This window comes from Dermacentor albipictus, chromosome 4 (assembly GCF_038994185.2).
Source record: "Dermacentor albipictus isolate Rhodes 1998 colony chromosome 4, USDA_Dalb.pri_finalv2, whole genome shotgun sequence".
Lineage (NCBI taxonomy): Eukaryota > Metazoa > Arthropoda > Arachnida > Ixodida > Ixodidae > Dermacentor > Dermacentor albipictus.
Window position 1 is genome coordinate 38,486,815 of NC_091824.1, and position 18,770 is coordinate 38,505,584.

An 18,770-nucleotide genomic window follows, 5' to 3' on the forward strand; every position below is an offset into this window, starting at 1 on the left:
TCTTTCTCGCGAGAATAAATGAATGGAATGAGCTCAGACATTTTCTTGCCGATTTCATACAATACACTTCTTTTTTTTTGGCCCCGATGAGCAGCTGTTCTAATTTATAATTTCGTACGGTTTCTCGCCCTGCCTGCTCACTCTCCCTCCTGCCATATCTCACAATATGAAAACGCCTGCCCGAGCGGAAAGACTCCGAAGTCACGCTATGCCTTCGAATTTTCCATTTTGCCGCAGGCTTCAAGGACGCGAGCGGTCTCTGGCAGGACGTGTACGAGTACGACGGCTTCGAGAGGAACATGGCCAAGCTGTGGGAGCAGCTGCTGCCGCTCTACCAGGAGCTGCACGCGTACGTGCGCAGCAAGTTACGTGCCATCTACGGCCCGGACAAGATTTTGGAAGACGGACCTATCCCGGCACACCTGCTCGGTACGGCCGGAACACGGTGCATGCAAGAAATGGCTTGTAGGCTGCATACTCCGAGGTCCCGGAAGTTCGCGTCCACTCTTATTCTGTGCACACTATACTATACACGCATTCAACGGAGGAACCCATGGTCAGCCCGAACATATATCCCAATATACGTTCGATAAGGTCACCCTAGGTGTTCAAAATTAACCCGGTGTCACACAGAACGGCATGCTTCGCAATCGCATCGCGGTATTTGGCACGTAAAACTCCAGGATTTAATTTTTAAACAACGCTATGCATGCATTACACAAGCGGGTACTAAAGCTTCCTTACCAACCTGTAGACAGTGCGGAACGCCTGCTCCTCCAACACGCACACATTGTGGGAGAGACCAAACTACTTCCATCCTCCAAGAACACAGACCTGTGAATGCTACAAAATAATAAGCGTCCAGACACATGAGACGAGTTCCACCACTGGCCCATGAATGAGCGTTAAGAAAAAGTATGGCGGCCGCTTCTGGGGCAGCTCTCCGACAACGCAGTGGGGCCAAGAGGCATGGGCCTACCAAAGAGTCTCGGAGTGGAGCCATCACTCTGGTTTCGATTTGGTTCCTAATGGAATGGCTGCACCTACTACGGGAGATCGGCGACGATGCAGGTGTTGATGTAGAGCGCGGGTGTTAGTGCCACATGCCCACTCTGGGAAATTGGCCGAGAATGGGGTAGTTAAGGATGAATCATGTGGTACTCGTTGTCGCCTTCAAAATATGGTGCGTACTCAAGAAGGGGGTTGGCCAAGGTTTGCAATGGAAACATAAGGCCTTGCTTCCCTTTAACTTAGTGGTTTGCACTTTCGATATTTTAATAATAATGATTATAATTCTAAAAAAATGCATTTGAAAAGTGATCACGGCAATTTTGACGAAGCCGCTGGATTACAAAAAATTAAATCGTATGTTAATAGCGATGAAAAAGTGCTTAACATGTCACTCTTCCTCTAGCAGTGACGTACTCGTGCACAACGAGGGTCCCGTTGTCGGTAACAATGCAATGCTCCTCTGTATAGTAGATTTATGTATTTACGTTTTGTGTGTGAATAAACTAAAACTTCAAAATTCACTTCAATCTGACAAACTTCCTTCCGCGCTTGACCAAAGGCGCTCGCACCTAGAGATGAAATATAAAGCTCCGAGAGAGGAAGACCAATACGCGATAGAGGTTGCTCTAAGTGGGTCTTGCTGTCGGAGTCATACGTATTTTTGGCATGGCAGGAGAAAATGCTTCAGTGATTCTTTATCCCCACATGACGTACAAAGGTTTGCATGGGGCGATCTCACACCTACTCATGTGCAGATTTACTTGCTGTGTTCGACACCGTAGAAGGGTAATCAAAATTCTGCATTGCCGTGAGCTAGTAGTTTCGTTGTCATTGTCATTAAAAATTATATCCATTACCCGCAGCGCAGCATAACCGATGTGTGTATTGTGCTGGAGCATGTGTTTGCCTAATCTCAACTAGCGCATCTCTGCCTTACAGAACTGTTTCTCAAGAGTCTCGGATACGCATTCCCTCAGATTCCATCAGACATTCGCAAAACTTCACAATGTTTACTTACGAGAGAAGTATGCTCCAGTGGATATGCTAGTTCGGATTGGGGGAAAGAAATGGTGCTGATCAGGTCACGTAATGCGTATAGCCCATAAGCACTGGTCCCTTAAGTGAAGGAATGTGAAGGTCGACGATGTCAGAACATTACGTAGTGTGATGAGATGAGGAACATTGTACGAATGGATCGGAGCAATTAAGATCACTGGGAAAGGCTTTGGCCTCTTCTGTAGACTTAAAGATATCAACCTGTATGCTGCTGTTGCTGATGATGATAGAAGATCAGCTAGAAGGTTCCATGTGGGCACTTTTAATGACATTCGACTCATATTCATGAGTATCATTGTGGTAAAGGTGCCCTAAGACTTCGATGACGCCATCACACATTCTTCTTGTTACCTATATTTAAGTGACGCGTGTTTTGAAACAGCCATATATATCCTAAACAAAAAAGTTAAGCGATTACATCCGAATTGCTAGTGCTTTTTGGTTAATTGGAACACAGCGCTGGGAATCCCTAAGTAACAGCTGGCAACATGTCAATAGCTTATAACACTAAGCATAGACTTCTTCGTTTCTTTATTCATAGAGGCTACATTTTAGGAACGTATTCGCCACAGATGAAAATTATATGCATTGTGAAACTCGCGGCTTCGGTAAATAACAACCCGCTGCATGTTCTTTGCGCAGGTCACCTCCACTCGCAAGATTGGATTGCGGTAACCAAAATGAGCCGACCATATCCGAACAAACCGGCAGTTGACATCACAGGTGCCATGAAAGAAAGGGCAAGTACTGCGCAAGCTTATGCTAGCCAAAACTGGTACAATGTGCGATTGTGAGACCTACGAAATCCGGTCATATCAGTCCCCTTTCCCGCCCAGGATACTCCTGTGCACTAATTACCTGATTGCCTGTGTAATTGCAGAATTTTAGTTACTGAACTACTTAACTTTTGAATTGAGGGCTTTACTTCCAGTATGAAAGCTCTTATTGCGTGCTAAAACAATAAATTTAGTCGTTTTCAGCGCACTAGGTAGGGCATAATTATTTCTTCCACTTTACTGGTAACGCGCCAAATATGAAAAGAGCCACGTGACTTAGTACCCACGCGCGCTACCACACCATTTGCCCCACAAGTCATGTCATTCTGAGCCCACTTTGTTCGTGAACAGAAAATTCCCGCTATCCAATTACATAAACGCTCAGGAAAAAAAAGAACGAGGAAAGTCAGAAACGATGACCAATGTTTTCACATGACCGCACTTGTCACGTTTTTTGCGGCCTCGGCAAAGAGTCTTCAAGTGGCCTTAAAACTTGCTTGGCTTCGGGATCATACCCATTAGACCAGCTTTTCTCACAAGTGATGATGTTCAAAGGAAAATCTGAAAGGGGTTCAACGCAACATAAGAGGTTTTTTCCTCTATGCGAGCAGGCGGGGAACAAACAGCATGGCAATGCGTTTCGTGCCTGCTTCCAGTCTCAAAATCACCTCACAAGAGCTCCAACTCGTGTCATCAGCAATCTTGCAAATTGTGTACGATGACTTGTTGGTTTTTTGTTTTTTGTTCAAGAATTTCGTGTGTATGGCTGGTTGCAGGTCTGCGAAATTAGGGTGGTATTTAACGCTCATTTCTCCTCTTGTAACAGCCCAAACTACTAAAACATTCGTGTACGGCTCCGTGCCTCATCCACGAACATAGTTTGAGACGTTTACAGTGTTTAAATTCATTGAGTATTCTTTGCTAACTTCAGGCGATCTATCTATCTATCTATCTATCTATCTATCTATCTATCTATCTATCTATCTATCTATCTATCTATCTATCTATCTATCTATCTATCTATCTATCTATCTATCTATCTATCTATCTATCTATCTATCTATCTATCTATCTATCTATCTATCTATCTATCTATCTATCTATCTATCTATCTATCTATCTATCTATCTATCTATCTATCTATCTATCTATCTATCTATCTATCTATCTATCTATCTATCTATCTATCTATCTATCTATCTATCTATCTATCTATCTATCTATCTATCTATCTATCTATCTATCTATCTATCTATCTATCTATCTATCTATCTATCTATCTATCTATCTATCTATCTATCTATCTATCTATCTATCTATCTATCTATCTATCTATCTATCTATCTATCTATCTATCTATCTATCTATCTATCTATCTATCTATCTATCTATCTTTTATTCTGAACCAGTGAACCACGTTGTCCAGTAGCGTAATGTGGGCTACTAGGTGTGCACTTGGTCGTGATGCCATCGTGATCGTTGCATTGTCGTCAATCCCACTTCGTCCTCCGAATCTCGTCACACCATCGTCGTCGTACCGTTATGGTCACAGTCCTCGTCATCCTATTGTCGTCATGCCACCGTCATCACACCATCTTTGTTGTTTCATAGACGTCATTCCACCCTCATCATTCCATCGTGATCATGCTGTCGTCAATCAATCGCCGCCATACAGTCGTCGTCATGCAGTTGTCATACAGTGGTCATGATGCCGTCGTAATTGTTGCATCGTCATCATTCCAGCTTCGTCCAATACTTGTTGGGCTGCCGTCGTCATACAGTCCTCGTCACCCCATTCTCCTCATGCCGTTGTTGTCACTCTTATCTTCGTTTTCGACCTTCCTCATTTCCCAATCGTCCTCCCATTCTCGTCATGCCATCGTCCGTCATACCACATTCGTCGTTCCGTCTACATCATTCCTTCTTTTCCATTACATTGTCGTCACCGTTATGCTCGTGGCCGAACCTAGCGAGTTAGTGTCATAGCAAAGCGGGCCTACTTTAGAAATAGTCTGTGTCGCATATAGCCACAGCAATATAAATTTATGAAGGGCCACTACAGATTCCAAATAAAGGTGTCTTCAGCCATTTGGTATGTGGCTCCAGTGCTTGAATGACACTCGCATTAACGTCGACAGTCAGTGGGAAATGGCGTCTGCCGGAATTTATTTCGTCGTTTTATCGCGATAACAATTATATCGACACTCCAAAAAAATGTCTGCCATCATCATTGGCGTCGCCGTGAGGTTCTGTATATAATTAGGCATATGTATGCTATATGCTATGCCATGCAATAAGACATGCGGTATAAGACATGCGGTATATGCGGGTTATATTGCCGCACCACTTTATCGCTAATGTTGCCCCTACCAGTTCTTAAATTCTTGACCATATATTCCGAAGAGATTTTAGATCGGAAGTGCGCAAACAAATGTCATGAAAGAAAACACTGACAGTGCATGCCTTTTTTTTGAAAGTGCGAAACAATAACAGAGCTCAAACCTGAAAATGATGCAACTTTATTTGCGCGGCTGTGCGCTACCCCCAGGATCGGTCCAGTACAGTGTTTTGAAACATACCCGTTGAGGAAAAGTGGTGGTGAAGTCGCTAAGACGCTGGCATTAATTAAGAAGCATAAATTAAATTGTCCGATGACAGAATTCAGAGGACCACTAACACAACAGCCTGTTTCTACTTAGCTTACGTTTACTTCAATTTGTGCTGCCACTGCAGCTACGAGTCTTACTATTCGTGTAATATTCCAACATATTGCTACGGAACAGTATTTGTGATGACAAAGAGGCGAGCAGGGTGAAGACGACGACGACGATTAGAGGCTAGCGCGGGCTGTTGCCTCTTGGCCAAGTGTGGTGTATTGCCTTGTAAATATACTTGAGTATAGCTTTTCGTCGGCGTCTTCCTACGTCACATATCTGGTGGAGGTGGACGTTCCCTGTACCTCGTCACGGAGCTTCGAAGTGGACGGTACGTCGAGCCTTCCTTCATGGCTCCCCGCGGCGACAACTCGACTCCGCCGGCTCCGACACCTGCTGCCACTTCGACGACCTACATCACTCTCCCCACTCCCCGTGATCCTGGCGTATTCTCGGGCAAAGATGGGGAAGACCTCGGACTGCATCAGCCTGTACGAACACGTCAGCCGCAATAACCGGTGGGACCCTACTATTATGCTCGCCAACTTAGTCTTTTACCTCGGTGGCACACCTCGAGTTTGGCTTCGAACGCACGAAGATGAGCCCACCAGTTGGGATTCACTTAAGCAAAAGCTCCGGGACTTGTTCGGCAACCCCTACGGTCACCAACTTGCCGCGCAGAAGGCGCTTTCCGGTCGTGTGCAGACGTCAACAGAGCCCTACGTCACGTAAATTCAGGACGTCTTGGCTCTGTGCCGCAAAGCTGACGCACACATGATTGAGTCCGACAAGGTGTCCCACATCCTCAAAGGCATTGCCGATCACGCCTTCAACTTGCTCGTTTTTAACAACGTGGCGACGGTACATGCACTTATAAAAGAGTGCCGCCGCCTGGAACTCGCTAAAAGCTGACGTATCGACCAGCAGTTTGCCCGCCTGCCCAACACCCCAGCGACATCTTCCTCTGCCGACGCTCCTCGTCCCAACAACACTGGCGATGTTACCAGAATTGTCCGGCATGAGGTCGAGGCCGCCTATTCGGCTGCCTTCGACTCCAGCCCCTCAAATGCACCCGCAGTCACGGTTTCCCTGATCCAGGCAGTTGTCCGCCAGGAGTTCCCAAACATGGGTCTTCACCCCATCTGCTCGGCCTATCGGCCTGGTACCCACCCGGCTTCTTCGATTCCGCCCCGTCCAGCATCTTATTACCCACCACGTTTCCGCGACCCATCTGAATGGCGCACTGCTGACGACAAGCCCATTCGTTTTCACTGCCATCGAATCGGGCACATTTCTCGGCACTGTCGCAGTCACTGGAGTTCCCCGAACCGGTCTTTTATACTGCCTACTCTCGCCCCTCAGGTGGCCCTTCTTGTCCCTAAGCTGCCCGCTCCGATAATGCCGCCACAGGTTCTCCTGCGCCGAACCGCCCCTATTCTCGTTCGCCTTCGCCCCAACGACGACAATCTCGTCCCCCCCAGCCCCGTCGCTCCTATTCGCCGAATCCCTTCAGACGCCGCTCTCAGCCAGAAAACTAGACGATGCAGCGCCTCGAGGTGACGCTGCATTGCTCCCTACGCCGCCAAATCCTCTACTGACGTGCCCACTCATCTGAACCAATTCTTCACGTGCAAGTAGATGGTGTTTCTGTATCTGCTGTTATAGACACTGGGGCGCATTTGTCGGTAATGAGCGCTGACCTTCGTAACCGGCTGAGGAAAATAATCCCGCCGGCCACCACGCCTGTTGTCCGTGTCGCCGATGGCGGAACAGCCCCCGTAATTGGTATGTGTGCCGCCCGTGTCTCCTTCGCCGATCGCTCCACAATCGTGTTATTCACAGTCATCGCCCACTTTCCCCACGACATCATCCTCGGCTTAGACTTCCTCTCCGCACATTCTGCTCTCATCGATTGTTCCGCCAGTGCTCTCCACCTTGACCTGCTTGTTCTGGATCCCGCTGAACCACACCCCAGTCGCCTCAGTTCCGTCGACTTCGTTCGCTTGGCACTGACTTACGTTCACTTCGTGTCATCCCCACCAGTCCCTGACGGTCACCACATCACGGCTCTTATGCAAGACGTCCTTCTTACACACGGGATCACAGTACCTCATGCAGTTTTGTCTATTACGGCCTCTGCCTGCCAATGGCCAATTTTGGCTTGACGACACAAGTGCGGCCACGCGGGATGTCTATCGCCCAGCTTTGCTCATTGGAGAATCACTCAGTAGCATCTATTGCAGTAGACGACAATTCAGTCGATCCTCCTCTACCATTGCAGTCGGCAACTTGTACTGTCGCCGACTTACAGAAAATGATTGCACCCGACTATGCCGTCCGAGCACGCTCGTGAGCTCTACCGCGTTCTGTTTGCCTACCACGATATTTTTTTACTTTAAAACGTCCTTTGGCCCAAACTACAGCTGTTAAACATCGCATTAATACCGGCGACGCCCCTCTTATTCATCGCCGCCCGTATCGAGTATCACCCGCTGAGCGGCAAGTTATTCACGCCGAAGTTCACAAAATGCTTGCCAAGCGCATTACTGAACCGTCATGTAGTCCATGGGCGTCACCTGTTGTACTGGTAAAAAAGAAGGATGGATCATGGCGCTTTTGCGTGGATTATCGGCACCTTAACAGGGTTACCAAAAAGGACGTGTATCCCCTACCTCGGATTGATGACGTCCTTGACTGCATCCATGGTGTTCGCTATTTCTCCTCTATTGAACTTCGGTCCGGCAACTGGCAGATTGCCGTGGACGATCTCGACCGCGAGAAGACTGCCTTTGTAACACCCGACGGTCTTTATCAATTCAAAGTGATGCCGTTCGGCCTATGTAACGCTCCTGCCATTTTTGAACGCATGATGGACTCCCTTCTTTACGGTTTCAAATGGTCCACGTGCCTGTGCTACTTGGACGACGTTATAGTATTCTCCCCAACGTTCGCTACACACCTCGAACGCCTCTCATCAGTCCTGGACGTTTGTCGGCGAGCCGGTCTGCAGCTCAACGCATCGAAGTGCCAAGAATATTCGTATTCTCTCAGAGTACGAATATTCATGGAGGCTTGGAGGTGCCAAGAATATTCGTATTCTTGGCACCTCCAAGCCTCCACGAATATTCGTCCTCTGTCGCCTACAAATGTGGCCGACTACACAAGGGCGCTGACTGCCTGTCTCGCTACGCGGTAGACGAGCCTGATGACGCCGACAGTAGTACCGCCAACGGCATTTTCTCTGTGTCTGCCTTCGCTAACATCGCCGATGAGCAGTACCGAGACCTATCGCTGCGAGTACTCATCGAACCTCTGCGCTCTACACCTACTGACGCATCCGTTCGCCGATATGCCCTCCAGCGCGGCATTCTGTACCGACGGAACTTCCTCCCTGACAGATCTGATCTTCTTCTTGTCGTGCCAAAACATCTACGACAGACTGCTCTTTGAGATGCATGACGCATCCACTGCAGGACATCTTGGGTTAACCCGCACGTACGACCGCGTCCGCCACCGCTTCTATTGGCCTGGTCTTGTTCGCTCCGTCCGACGCTAGCTGCCTGTGATCCTTGTCAGCGTCGGAAAGCACCTCAGGTGCTACCTGCCGGTCACCTCCAGCCGATCACCGTCCCTGTGGAACTGTTCTTTCGTGTCGGATTAGACCTCCTCGGTCCCTTTCCCACGTCATTCTCTGGGAAATGGGTAGCCGTCGCAACTGATTACGCCTCCCGATACGCTATCATACGGGCTCTCCCTACCAGTTGCGCCACTGACGTCGCGGACTTTCTCTTAAGTGACATTATCTTACTTCATGGCACCCCGCGACAGCTGCTAACTGACCGTGGTCGTAACTTCCTCTCGAAAGTTATCGCCAACATTGTGCGTTCCTGCTCCACTCAACACAAGCTGACTACCTCATACCATCCTCAAACTAGTGGCCTGACAGAGCGGTTAAACCGTACTCTTACCGATATGCTGTTCAAGTACGTTTCCAAGGACCACCACGACTGGGACATTGCCGTTCCTTACATCACATTTGCGTACAATTGTTCCCGGCACGACACCGCCGGATTTTCTCCATTTTGTCTATTGTACGGTCGCGAACCAACCTTGCCTCTTGACACGGCACTTCCTCCTGCTGCGATCTCAACAAGCGAGTATGCGCGCGACGCCATCGCCCTCGCGGACCATGCACGCCAGCTTGCCCGTGCTCGACTGACGGCCTTGCAAACCACTCAGCAGCGTCAGCACAACACCCGCCACCATGACGTACAGTTTTCGCCTGGTGCGCTCGTGCTCGTGTGGTCGCCCTCTCCTCACGTCGGACTTTCAGAGAAGCTGCTTTAACAATATACAGGGCCCTACCGCGTGCTGCGCCAGCTGACGCCTGCGACATACAAAATTGCTCCTGTGCGTTCAACCTCGTCCTCTACTCTGGCACCTAGTGATGTTGTGCACGTCAGTAGTCTCAAGGTCTACTACACTGCTTCCGAGTCCGGCATTTAGTCGCTTCGGGACGGCGCTTTGGCCGCCGGCGGTAGTGCTACGGAACAGTATTTGCGATGACAAAGAGGCGAGCAGGGTGAAGGTGACGATTAGAGGCTAGCGTGGGCTGTTGCGTCTTGGTCAAGTGCGCCGTATTGCCTTGTAAACATACTTGTATATAGCTTTTCGTGGGCGTCTTCCTACGTAACAGTATTGCTACCGCGTTCATTGCCTCACCCTTATGGAGAAAGTATGTTTGTCTCAAGAAGAAATCAAAATTACGAGGAGATTCCTTGTCTACAAGACTAACCTGTAAGACATTTGGCAGTGATATTGGCTTGGCTACTTACTAACTTGTAAAACGTTCCGCTACAACCAACTAGCGGGTGAGCACAGCAATGCAATTGAGAAGGACTCCATCAAGAAAGTCCGTTTCCGCCCGTCGTATTTACGTGTGCCTGATCACATAGTAACGGTCTACCTTTATAGCATTCTCTTAAGGAATAAGAAATTGCAATCCACGCCCATTACGTCCAGTCCTTTTAAAAGCCAATGAAAAAAAGATATTGTTACTTTCTGTCGCAAAAACCGCCAGAGGGCCGAGGAGCACAGTCGCACCTCACATGGGCTCCTGCTTTTCTCGCTATCTTGAGTGGAACATTGCTTGGAAACTCAGCGAATTTCGTAACCTCGGATTCCTGAAGTTCCAAAGCATCGTTTGACACCAGCCATGACACAGTGAGTAGACCTTTACTCGAATAATCGAACCCTGAACATTTTGTGACCGTGCGCTCCAAGATAACCCTAACGCTGGGGCACCCATGGCACGAGCGGGAGACCAGCAGCTGGCGAGTGCAGGCCCGCGGTGCACGCGCACGGCGCTCTCACAGTAGGAGTGAATCACGCAGAACCAGCATCTGAGGCGAAGCGCGCACGCTTTTCTGGAAACACAGATGGCGAACGCTTTACAAGGAGAGCCGACAACGGCGCGAATGAAAGTGACCGGGGCTAACTCCGATACCATACCACAGTGGACATGACGCGAACAGCGGCATAACGACGGGTAAAGCCCACATCTAGCGGCTACAAGTTGGTCATAAAGGCAGATCAGCAAAAGAAGACAATAAATCTGCCGAGGAAAGTGCCATGGAAGTCCTGAAACCAGACCCCAAACCTCAAGCACAAGCACTGCCGCAGCGTCAACGCATTCTGAGGATGCGACCCTTCCCTATTGACGACTTCAAAATCGTCTTCCGCCCTCGAGCAGGACTTGACCTCTCTAAGCACACTCTCATCGCCGTGACACATGCCATCGGAAGATCCAGTGGCTTGGCCCAGCAAGGCTTTCACGATAACCTCCGAGTACAAGTGCAGAAACTGGAGAATGTGATCATCGCGAGCACGGCAAGTATGGAATGAGCTTCCAAATTGCAGCATATCAACACCATACAACTCGGCGGAACCGTCTATCAAGTAAATTCCCACATTCGACACCCAGACGATGTGTGCCGCGCAGTGATATACGGCCTCGAACCGGGTACCAGTCCCGCGGAGATTGCTGCCGGCCTTCGAGTGGACTCAAGATACACGGTTCTCGGCGCGCGCATGCTAGGATCTTCAACAGCCGCGGTTATCACCTTCGACGGACAGCACGTCCCTTATTGCGTTACGTACCAGAGTGGTGACTACAGATGCAAGCCCCACAGAAAATCCGTCCAATACTGCAGAACCTGCGGCGCCATCGGGCGCCGACAGGATATCTGTCCTCAGCCGAGAGCCAACTTCTGCTGCACATGCGGGCGCGATGGGGTCACGGAAGAACACGATTGTCACCCGAAGTGCAAGATTTGCGGCGGAGACCACGAAACGGCAGGCAAGGAGTGTGAGAAGAAACTCTGTAACAACCCGCCCCCCTATCAAGTAAGAAGACAGCAGCTTGACAACGCTCGCGCCCGAGAGAATCACTGGAGCTCGAGCACTGAAGACTTCCCCGCTCTGGTTACCATCTCGGACAGCTCACGGGGGCTCTCGCCTCGACAAAGACCTGGCTGGAGACGCTCTCACTTTATCCTAAGATCGCGCTCCACATCCCGCTCTCAGCCACGGTCTCGCTCCGTTAGGCGAATTACGTCGCCGCGGCGAATGGAAGCAGTGCCTCGAACTCCTCACGCAACCCGAGCAGTTCGGGTGAGACAGCGACGATACGATCTCTCGAACATAAAGTACAGGATCTACAGAGGACGATACAACAACAACCGGTAGCCGAGTGCAACACGACAGAACTAGAGGAAAGAGTAGCGAAGAGAGTAGAAGAAAGCATACTAAAACAGGTAGAAGCCAGAATAATGAAGCGGGTAGACGAACGGTTGCAAGCTCATGAAGCGAAGATTCCCGACCTTGTTGAACGACGCCTTCAAGTCTTCGAGGAAACCCTCAGGGGTAACTAAAATCATGGAAAAGGTAGAGCCACTAGCCCGTACGGTCACCACACTCGACGCCAAACTGGATGGCTTCATGGCACAACAACACAACTTCATGACCTATGCTTACAAGAATTTCGTGACTGATGAACATCTGGCGGAGCAGTTAGGAAGCAAACGCAAAGGACGAAAGACAGCACGACTGAAATCCGCGGAGGATTCTAGCTCGACAACACCAAACCACCTACTCCAGGTAAAGGACAACCACCGACATGGCGGCTCCCAAACGTAGACATACCGAGCCGCTTCCCACCCTCCGCATTTGGCACTGGAATTGCAGATCCTATAGACCCCGCTCGGCCAACCTGCCAGAATATCTCAAAGCAAACAATCCAGACATAATCGCGCTACAGGAATCCAACACCAAGAAAATAAAGCTCCCCGGCTACAACACTATGACACACACTGCCCGCACCGCAATTCTTGTCAAGAAGACACTAACCGCACAGCCTCACGAAATTGAAGGTACTGAAATCGAACACACCATAGTGGAGGTGTTGCCGACTCGCAAGAATCAACAGAGCCTATACCTGGCCAATCTTTACACCACGCCGCGGAAGCAGCTACTCCACTACGATCACTTCGTCCAGGACCTTCGCAAGAACGTTAACGGGAACCAGCTTGTTGTAGTAGGGGACTTTAACGCCCCACATGCGGCCTGGGGCTACCGCAATACCACCAAGAAAGGGGCACGGGTTCACGACGCCGCACAGCAGCACGGTCTTACCTTATGGAATGACCTGCTCCAACCCACCCGAGTAGGCAACAGCGTGTCGAGGGACACCAATCCTGATCTCACGTTCACTCGAGACGTGCGAAAGGCCACGTGGACCCGACTCCCGGACACGTTAGGGAGCGATCACCACATAATTCAAATCGAGGTACAACAATCTCACCGCGCACTGATTCTCCCACAGAGCTGCTTTCCTACGCAAGCCTAGACACCTTATCAAGCCGCGCCATGCTCCATAGACTCAAGTTTCTTTATCAATTAATTCATAAAGCATTTAACATGGATCCTGCTACTTACGTTAGTTTTAATCGTTCTAGAGAAACACGTCACAAGCATGACTTTACGATTAATGAATACTCTTGTGCTAACAACACATATTACTTTTCCTTTTTCCCTCGAGCCATAAGAGAATGGAACGGGCTAGATAAATCTATAACTGCGCAGGATTCCTTAAAAAAGTTCGCTGAGCTCGCAGCCTCGTCAGTCTTGTCAACATTCCACACCTGACGATCATGTTCAGACTGTATTGATATTGTGTTGCCCACACGGTGTGTAACTGGCGTATACTGTACTGTACTGTATGCTGTTTGTATTGTTGCCCGCTTGATGTGTAACTGGTCTATTACTGTACTGTACTGTATTCCTGTATCTTTCTGATAAATCCACTCCTGTAACAGTCCCAGTGGGACTAACAGTATGTTAAATAAATAAAAAAAAACAGGAAAGGTACGGCTCACTGACTGGAAAGCATATAGGCATGAGCTTGACAAGGATTCGGACATCAAAGACATTGAAGCTTGGCTGAACGGTATTGTAGGAGCGGCTGCCGGCCACACCAGGACGATGCAACTAAACGAGGACAACCTGGCCATCGATAATCACCTACTGCACTTAGAGGAGGCTCGGCAATCGCTCCTCAAATGATGGCGACGCCAAACGCTCAACCGCAAGCTCCAGCGCCAAATTGCTCTATAAAGCACGCATGCACAGGAGTACGCTGAACAGCTAGCAAATCAGAACTGGCGATCCTTCCGCGACCAACTTCAAGGGACCCTCAGCACAAAGAAGACTTGGCATATACTTCGAGCCCTAGTCGACGATACCCACACCAAAACCTAACAGAGACATACAATTCACCGACTAATCCACAACTATGGCTGCACAGAGGATCAGCTACTCCAGGAACTTCAGATGAAGCTACACGGCTCAGCTAACCCGCAAACCACTGCCACCAACCTTTCCACCCCCAGGGAGTACCAAGGAGCTCCGAAAGAAGAGCTAGATCGGCCTTTCACACAGGCAGAGTTACAGGCGGCCCTCTCTAGGCTAACACGTAATACGAGCCCGGCCAAAGACAGAGTCGCCAACAAGCACCTTCGACAGCTACCCCTTCGGGCGCTAACGGCTCTCCTTCTGTACTATAACGACTGCTGGATTAAGGGCGAGCTACCAACAGCCTGGAAACACTCGGAGGTAACTATGGTACCCAAGCCAAACAAACCCATCTCCATCGCAAATCTCCGCCCCATCTCACCTCCTGCGCCGGGAAACTGCTTGAACACATGGTGAACGAGCGGCTCACCACACGTCTCGAGGAAAACGATAGCTATCCACAAACCATGTTCGGCTTCCGCCAGATGCTCTCCACGCAGGACGTCCTCTTCCAGCTAAAGGAAGATATTCTTGACTATTTGAGTAAACACAGCAAGTCGTCCATTCTAGCTCTAGACGTAAAGGGCGCCTTTGATAACGCGAGCCATGAAGCCATTCTCCGTAATGTAGAAGATATCGGCTGCGGTGCCAAAACATACGCGTACATGCGCGCTTTCCTCACCAACCGTACGGCCACGCTGGGGACTGCCAACCTCCGGAGCAAGACATTTCACCTACCTAACAGGGGTACGCCTCAAAGTTCGGTAATCTCGCCACTCCTCTTCAACGTGGCCCTCCTCAAACTTCCCCGCCTCCTAGACACCGTCCCTGGGATATTCCATGCTCTATATGCAGATGATATCGCACTGTGGACGAGAGGCGCGAGCACGGGCGAACAGGATACCCGTCTTCAGGAGGCGATCAACATCATCGAACGGTACCTCGACACCTGCGGCTTCCACTGTGCCCTGGATAAATCAGAGCTGTTAGTACTCGGGGCTCGCACCCGGGGCCGGCCCCCAAGTCACGACGCACCGGACCCACAAGTCCTTCTTCGGGGAGTCCCGATACCGAAGGTCGACTCACTTCGAATTCTCGGAGTCCATATGCGCAAGGACGGGTCCGCCTCCGCCACACTCCCCAGGCTACACAACACCGTGGCACAGCTTACTCATCTGATACAACGGGTGGCAAATCGCCGCAATGACCTCAAAGAACACGACACCTTGCAACTGGTCCAAGCCCTCCTTTACAGCCTCATTACATACGGAACTCCTTACCTCAGCCTGAAGACAGGCGAGAAACAAAAGCTAAACCTCCGAATACGAAAGGCCACGAAGCTCGCCCTAGGACTGCCGACAACCGCCTCCAATGAACGATTGCTTCGCATGGGAGTTCGCAACACCTGGGAAGAACTCGCGGAAGCGCAGCTCATCAACTACATCGAGAGACTCAAGCTCACAACCACAACCACGACCCGCAGGCGCGCTACGTGGTCGCAGCCAAGTATCCGGACCGAAATGCCTTCGCCATCAGCGTGGCAGACTACAGGGGTACGACACTCGCGTTGGCGACAAATCTCGCCAAACGCCCCGACACAGCTGAGGAGGCCGCTATAGCACTCGCCACCCATACAAGCGAGGATTCCGTAGTGGTCTTCACTGTTTCTCAAACAGCGGCACGTAACTACATGAAGGGCAGGATCTTCAAAAAAGCGAGCAACACACTGAAACGTGGGGACACTCCTCCCCCCTACACCTGCATCATGTGGGTCCCGGGACACGAGGGACTAGAAGGGAATGAAGCGGCACACACCGCGGCCCGCGCGCGCAAGCGTCAACCGGGCTTCCCCGCACGAGATTCTAGGCATGTCCCACCCACCCAAATCAGCGGAAGAAACGGAAACAATATCCCTAACTTATCAAGCACTACTGCAGCACTATCGGCTCGGACGCAAGGTATACCCTCCACCAGATCCAAAACTAACGAAAAACGAAGGCACCGACTACAGGCGACTCCAAAGCAATACCTTTACCCATGGAAGCTTACTGCATCATTTCCACCCGACGCTATACAGCTACACCTGTCCACACTGCAACGTGCCTGACAGCCTGGCGCACCTCCTACTGCAATGCAAGAAAACCTGAGAAACCATCACAGTGGCACAACTAGTAGCAGCAGACGCTGACCCAAACCTCTTCGCTGAAACATGGAAGGCTGCGATCTCCAAGCCGGACCTGGTCGACTAGCGCGAACTCGTCGCCCAGGCCCGGAGGGCGATCCAAGCCAGAGGGTTCCTGGAATAAGGGACCCTCCCACCTCGACTGACAAGTCAATGCTTCAAATAAAGGTTTCATTCTCTCTCTCTTACTTTCTGTCGCATATTCTTTCCTAAAGCACACCAGGACAAAGGACAAGTTTGAACATAAAGCACATCATCTCAGAACATCTCAGAAAAAGGCTAAACCTAATTCACTTTTGGTTTGCGACCCGACTACAGCATCAACGACGTCGCTCTGATATCGGGGGTTTAATAATATTACCGCATATTGTGGTCATTTTCATGCAGGGAAATTTCAGATAATTAGTCAAGAGAGAGGGCTAGCTTATTAATGAAGACAAGTATTTTTTTTTCGTTACTGAACTGTTGACGTTAAAGTTTAGGACACCAGACGGAGGCCGTGCAGGGATTTCGAAGTGTAATCACCACGTCTTTTCTTTTGATTATTAATTTTCCATCACTTCCGGATAATAAAGCATTGGATTAGATCGAGTATAGTGTTTGATTCGCAGAATTTAAGGTCGCAAAGCAGCACTGAGGCTATGCGGGTTAGCGACCGCGTCTAAAGCGCTGTTCCGGAATAGTGTAGAATGGCCGCTACTATCGGGAATTGAACCCGAGACCGTGTGCTCAACCAGCAGAATTCTATACCAGCTGTGCCACGGCAACGGCCGTATCACAGCAAGAGTAACGTTCTTATAATTCCATATGTGTATTCTAAACAAAAAAAAAACTAGATTGATTACTACGTGGTGACGGGCTATGGAATTGCCTAGCGCGATGTCGTGGATTTCATTACCGGTTGTGGTGGCCGTATTTTTATGCGTGCGCAATGAAGGAATGTTCGTGTACTATCATTTAGGGGTGTACGATAATCAACCAGCTGATACGCTTAATCAGGAGGCCATTGCGCCTTTAATCACGCACGTCGTTTCACTGACGATTGCGTGATTTAAACAGTTGTGCGGGGACCAGATGATCAACTGAAACTGAACATGTCGTTAAATAACGTTGCTCCGTGGTGGGAGAAGTGGGGCATGAAAATACATGTATCGAAAACTAAATGTATGAGTGTCAGTCATAAAATCCGCAACTCAGGTTTAACTACATTAACTGGGTCCCAGCTCAAACAAACAGACACCGGTAAGTATCTAAGAGTAACACTTACGCGTAATTGGAAATGGAATGTGGATATTAACAATACTTGTGCGAAAGCGTTTAGAATACTACGATTTTTACGAAGGAAATTAGCCATGATACCTGCTGAAGTAAAGTTGGACGCCTACAAAACCTTAGTCAGACCCATATTAGAGTATGGTAGCATAGTATGGAACCCTCATCAACAGTACTTAGCAGATAGGCTGGAAAGGGTGCAAAATAGAGCATTACGATTTATATACCCAAAGAATTGTCGGTACGAAAGCGTCAGTTCACTTAGAAAGCAAGCAGGCATTCCCAAACTTTCCAGTCGGCGTCGCGTTGCCGCCATGAAGTTCATTTTCATGCCCTATCATGGGTTTGTGCATATCAACAAAATCAGTACCTGCAGCCACCACATCACCACACTAAACGAATAAATCACGATAAGCACACCTGACCATACGTCACCGGTTGCAATACATTTAAGTTCTCTTTTCCGTCGAGTTATGGAATTATTTGTCACGCGATGTTGATGACAGCGATTGTGTCCAATTTTGTAACCAAATTAAAATCTTTTTTTCATCCTGTGCCATAAGGCGGAAGTTGTATGTGCTTTTTTGACACTTGGCCAGACTGATGCGTTGCGGAACATTACACTGATGGGCAAATGATCTCTGTATAGTGATCGAAACTGTGAATACCCCTGGAACTCACCCCTGTATGGGCCTGCCAAGGCCTACAGTAATGCTAAATAAATAAATAAATAAATAAATAATTGAACACGTGCAGCTTCGTGGTGTTAGACATCATTAATCATACAATTAAGCACAAAACGACGGCATTCATTTGCCTTCTATGGCTCGAAACACCACGTACGATGGAAACGAGACGCCCAAAATGAGCCGTGTCTAATGCTGTAATAATTAGACTCAGTTTCTTTCGCTTGAAGCACTTGTATATGAAAGTGTAAATTACACGCAGCTTCAAAGCGTTACAAACGCG

The 18,770-nt window shown here is 49.2% G+C and overlaps 1 protein-coding gene across 2 annotated transcripts in view; it reads left to right on the forward strand.

Annotated features, from left to right (window-relative positions):
- LOC139059060 (angiotensin-converting enzyme-like) overlaps positions 1-18,770 on the forward strand; it is an 86,196-nt gene that overhangs the window by 31,200 nt on the left and 36,226 nt on the right. For both annotated transcript variants that reach the window (XM_070536896.1, XM_070536897.1), the window contains exons 6-7: positions 238-429; positions 2,710-2,807. In XM_070536896.1, the coding sequence (XP_070392997.1) occupies positions 238-429; positions 2,710-2,807 (290 nt within the window). The remainder of the gene's footprint in view (positions 1-237; positions 430-2,709; positions 2,808-18,770) is intronic.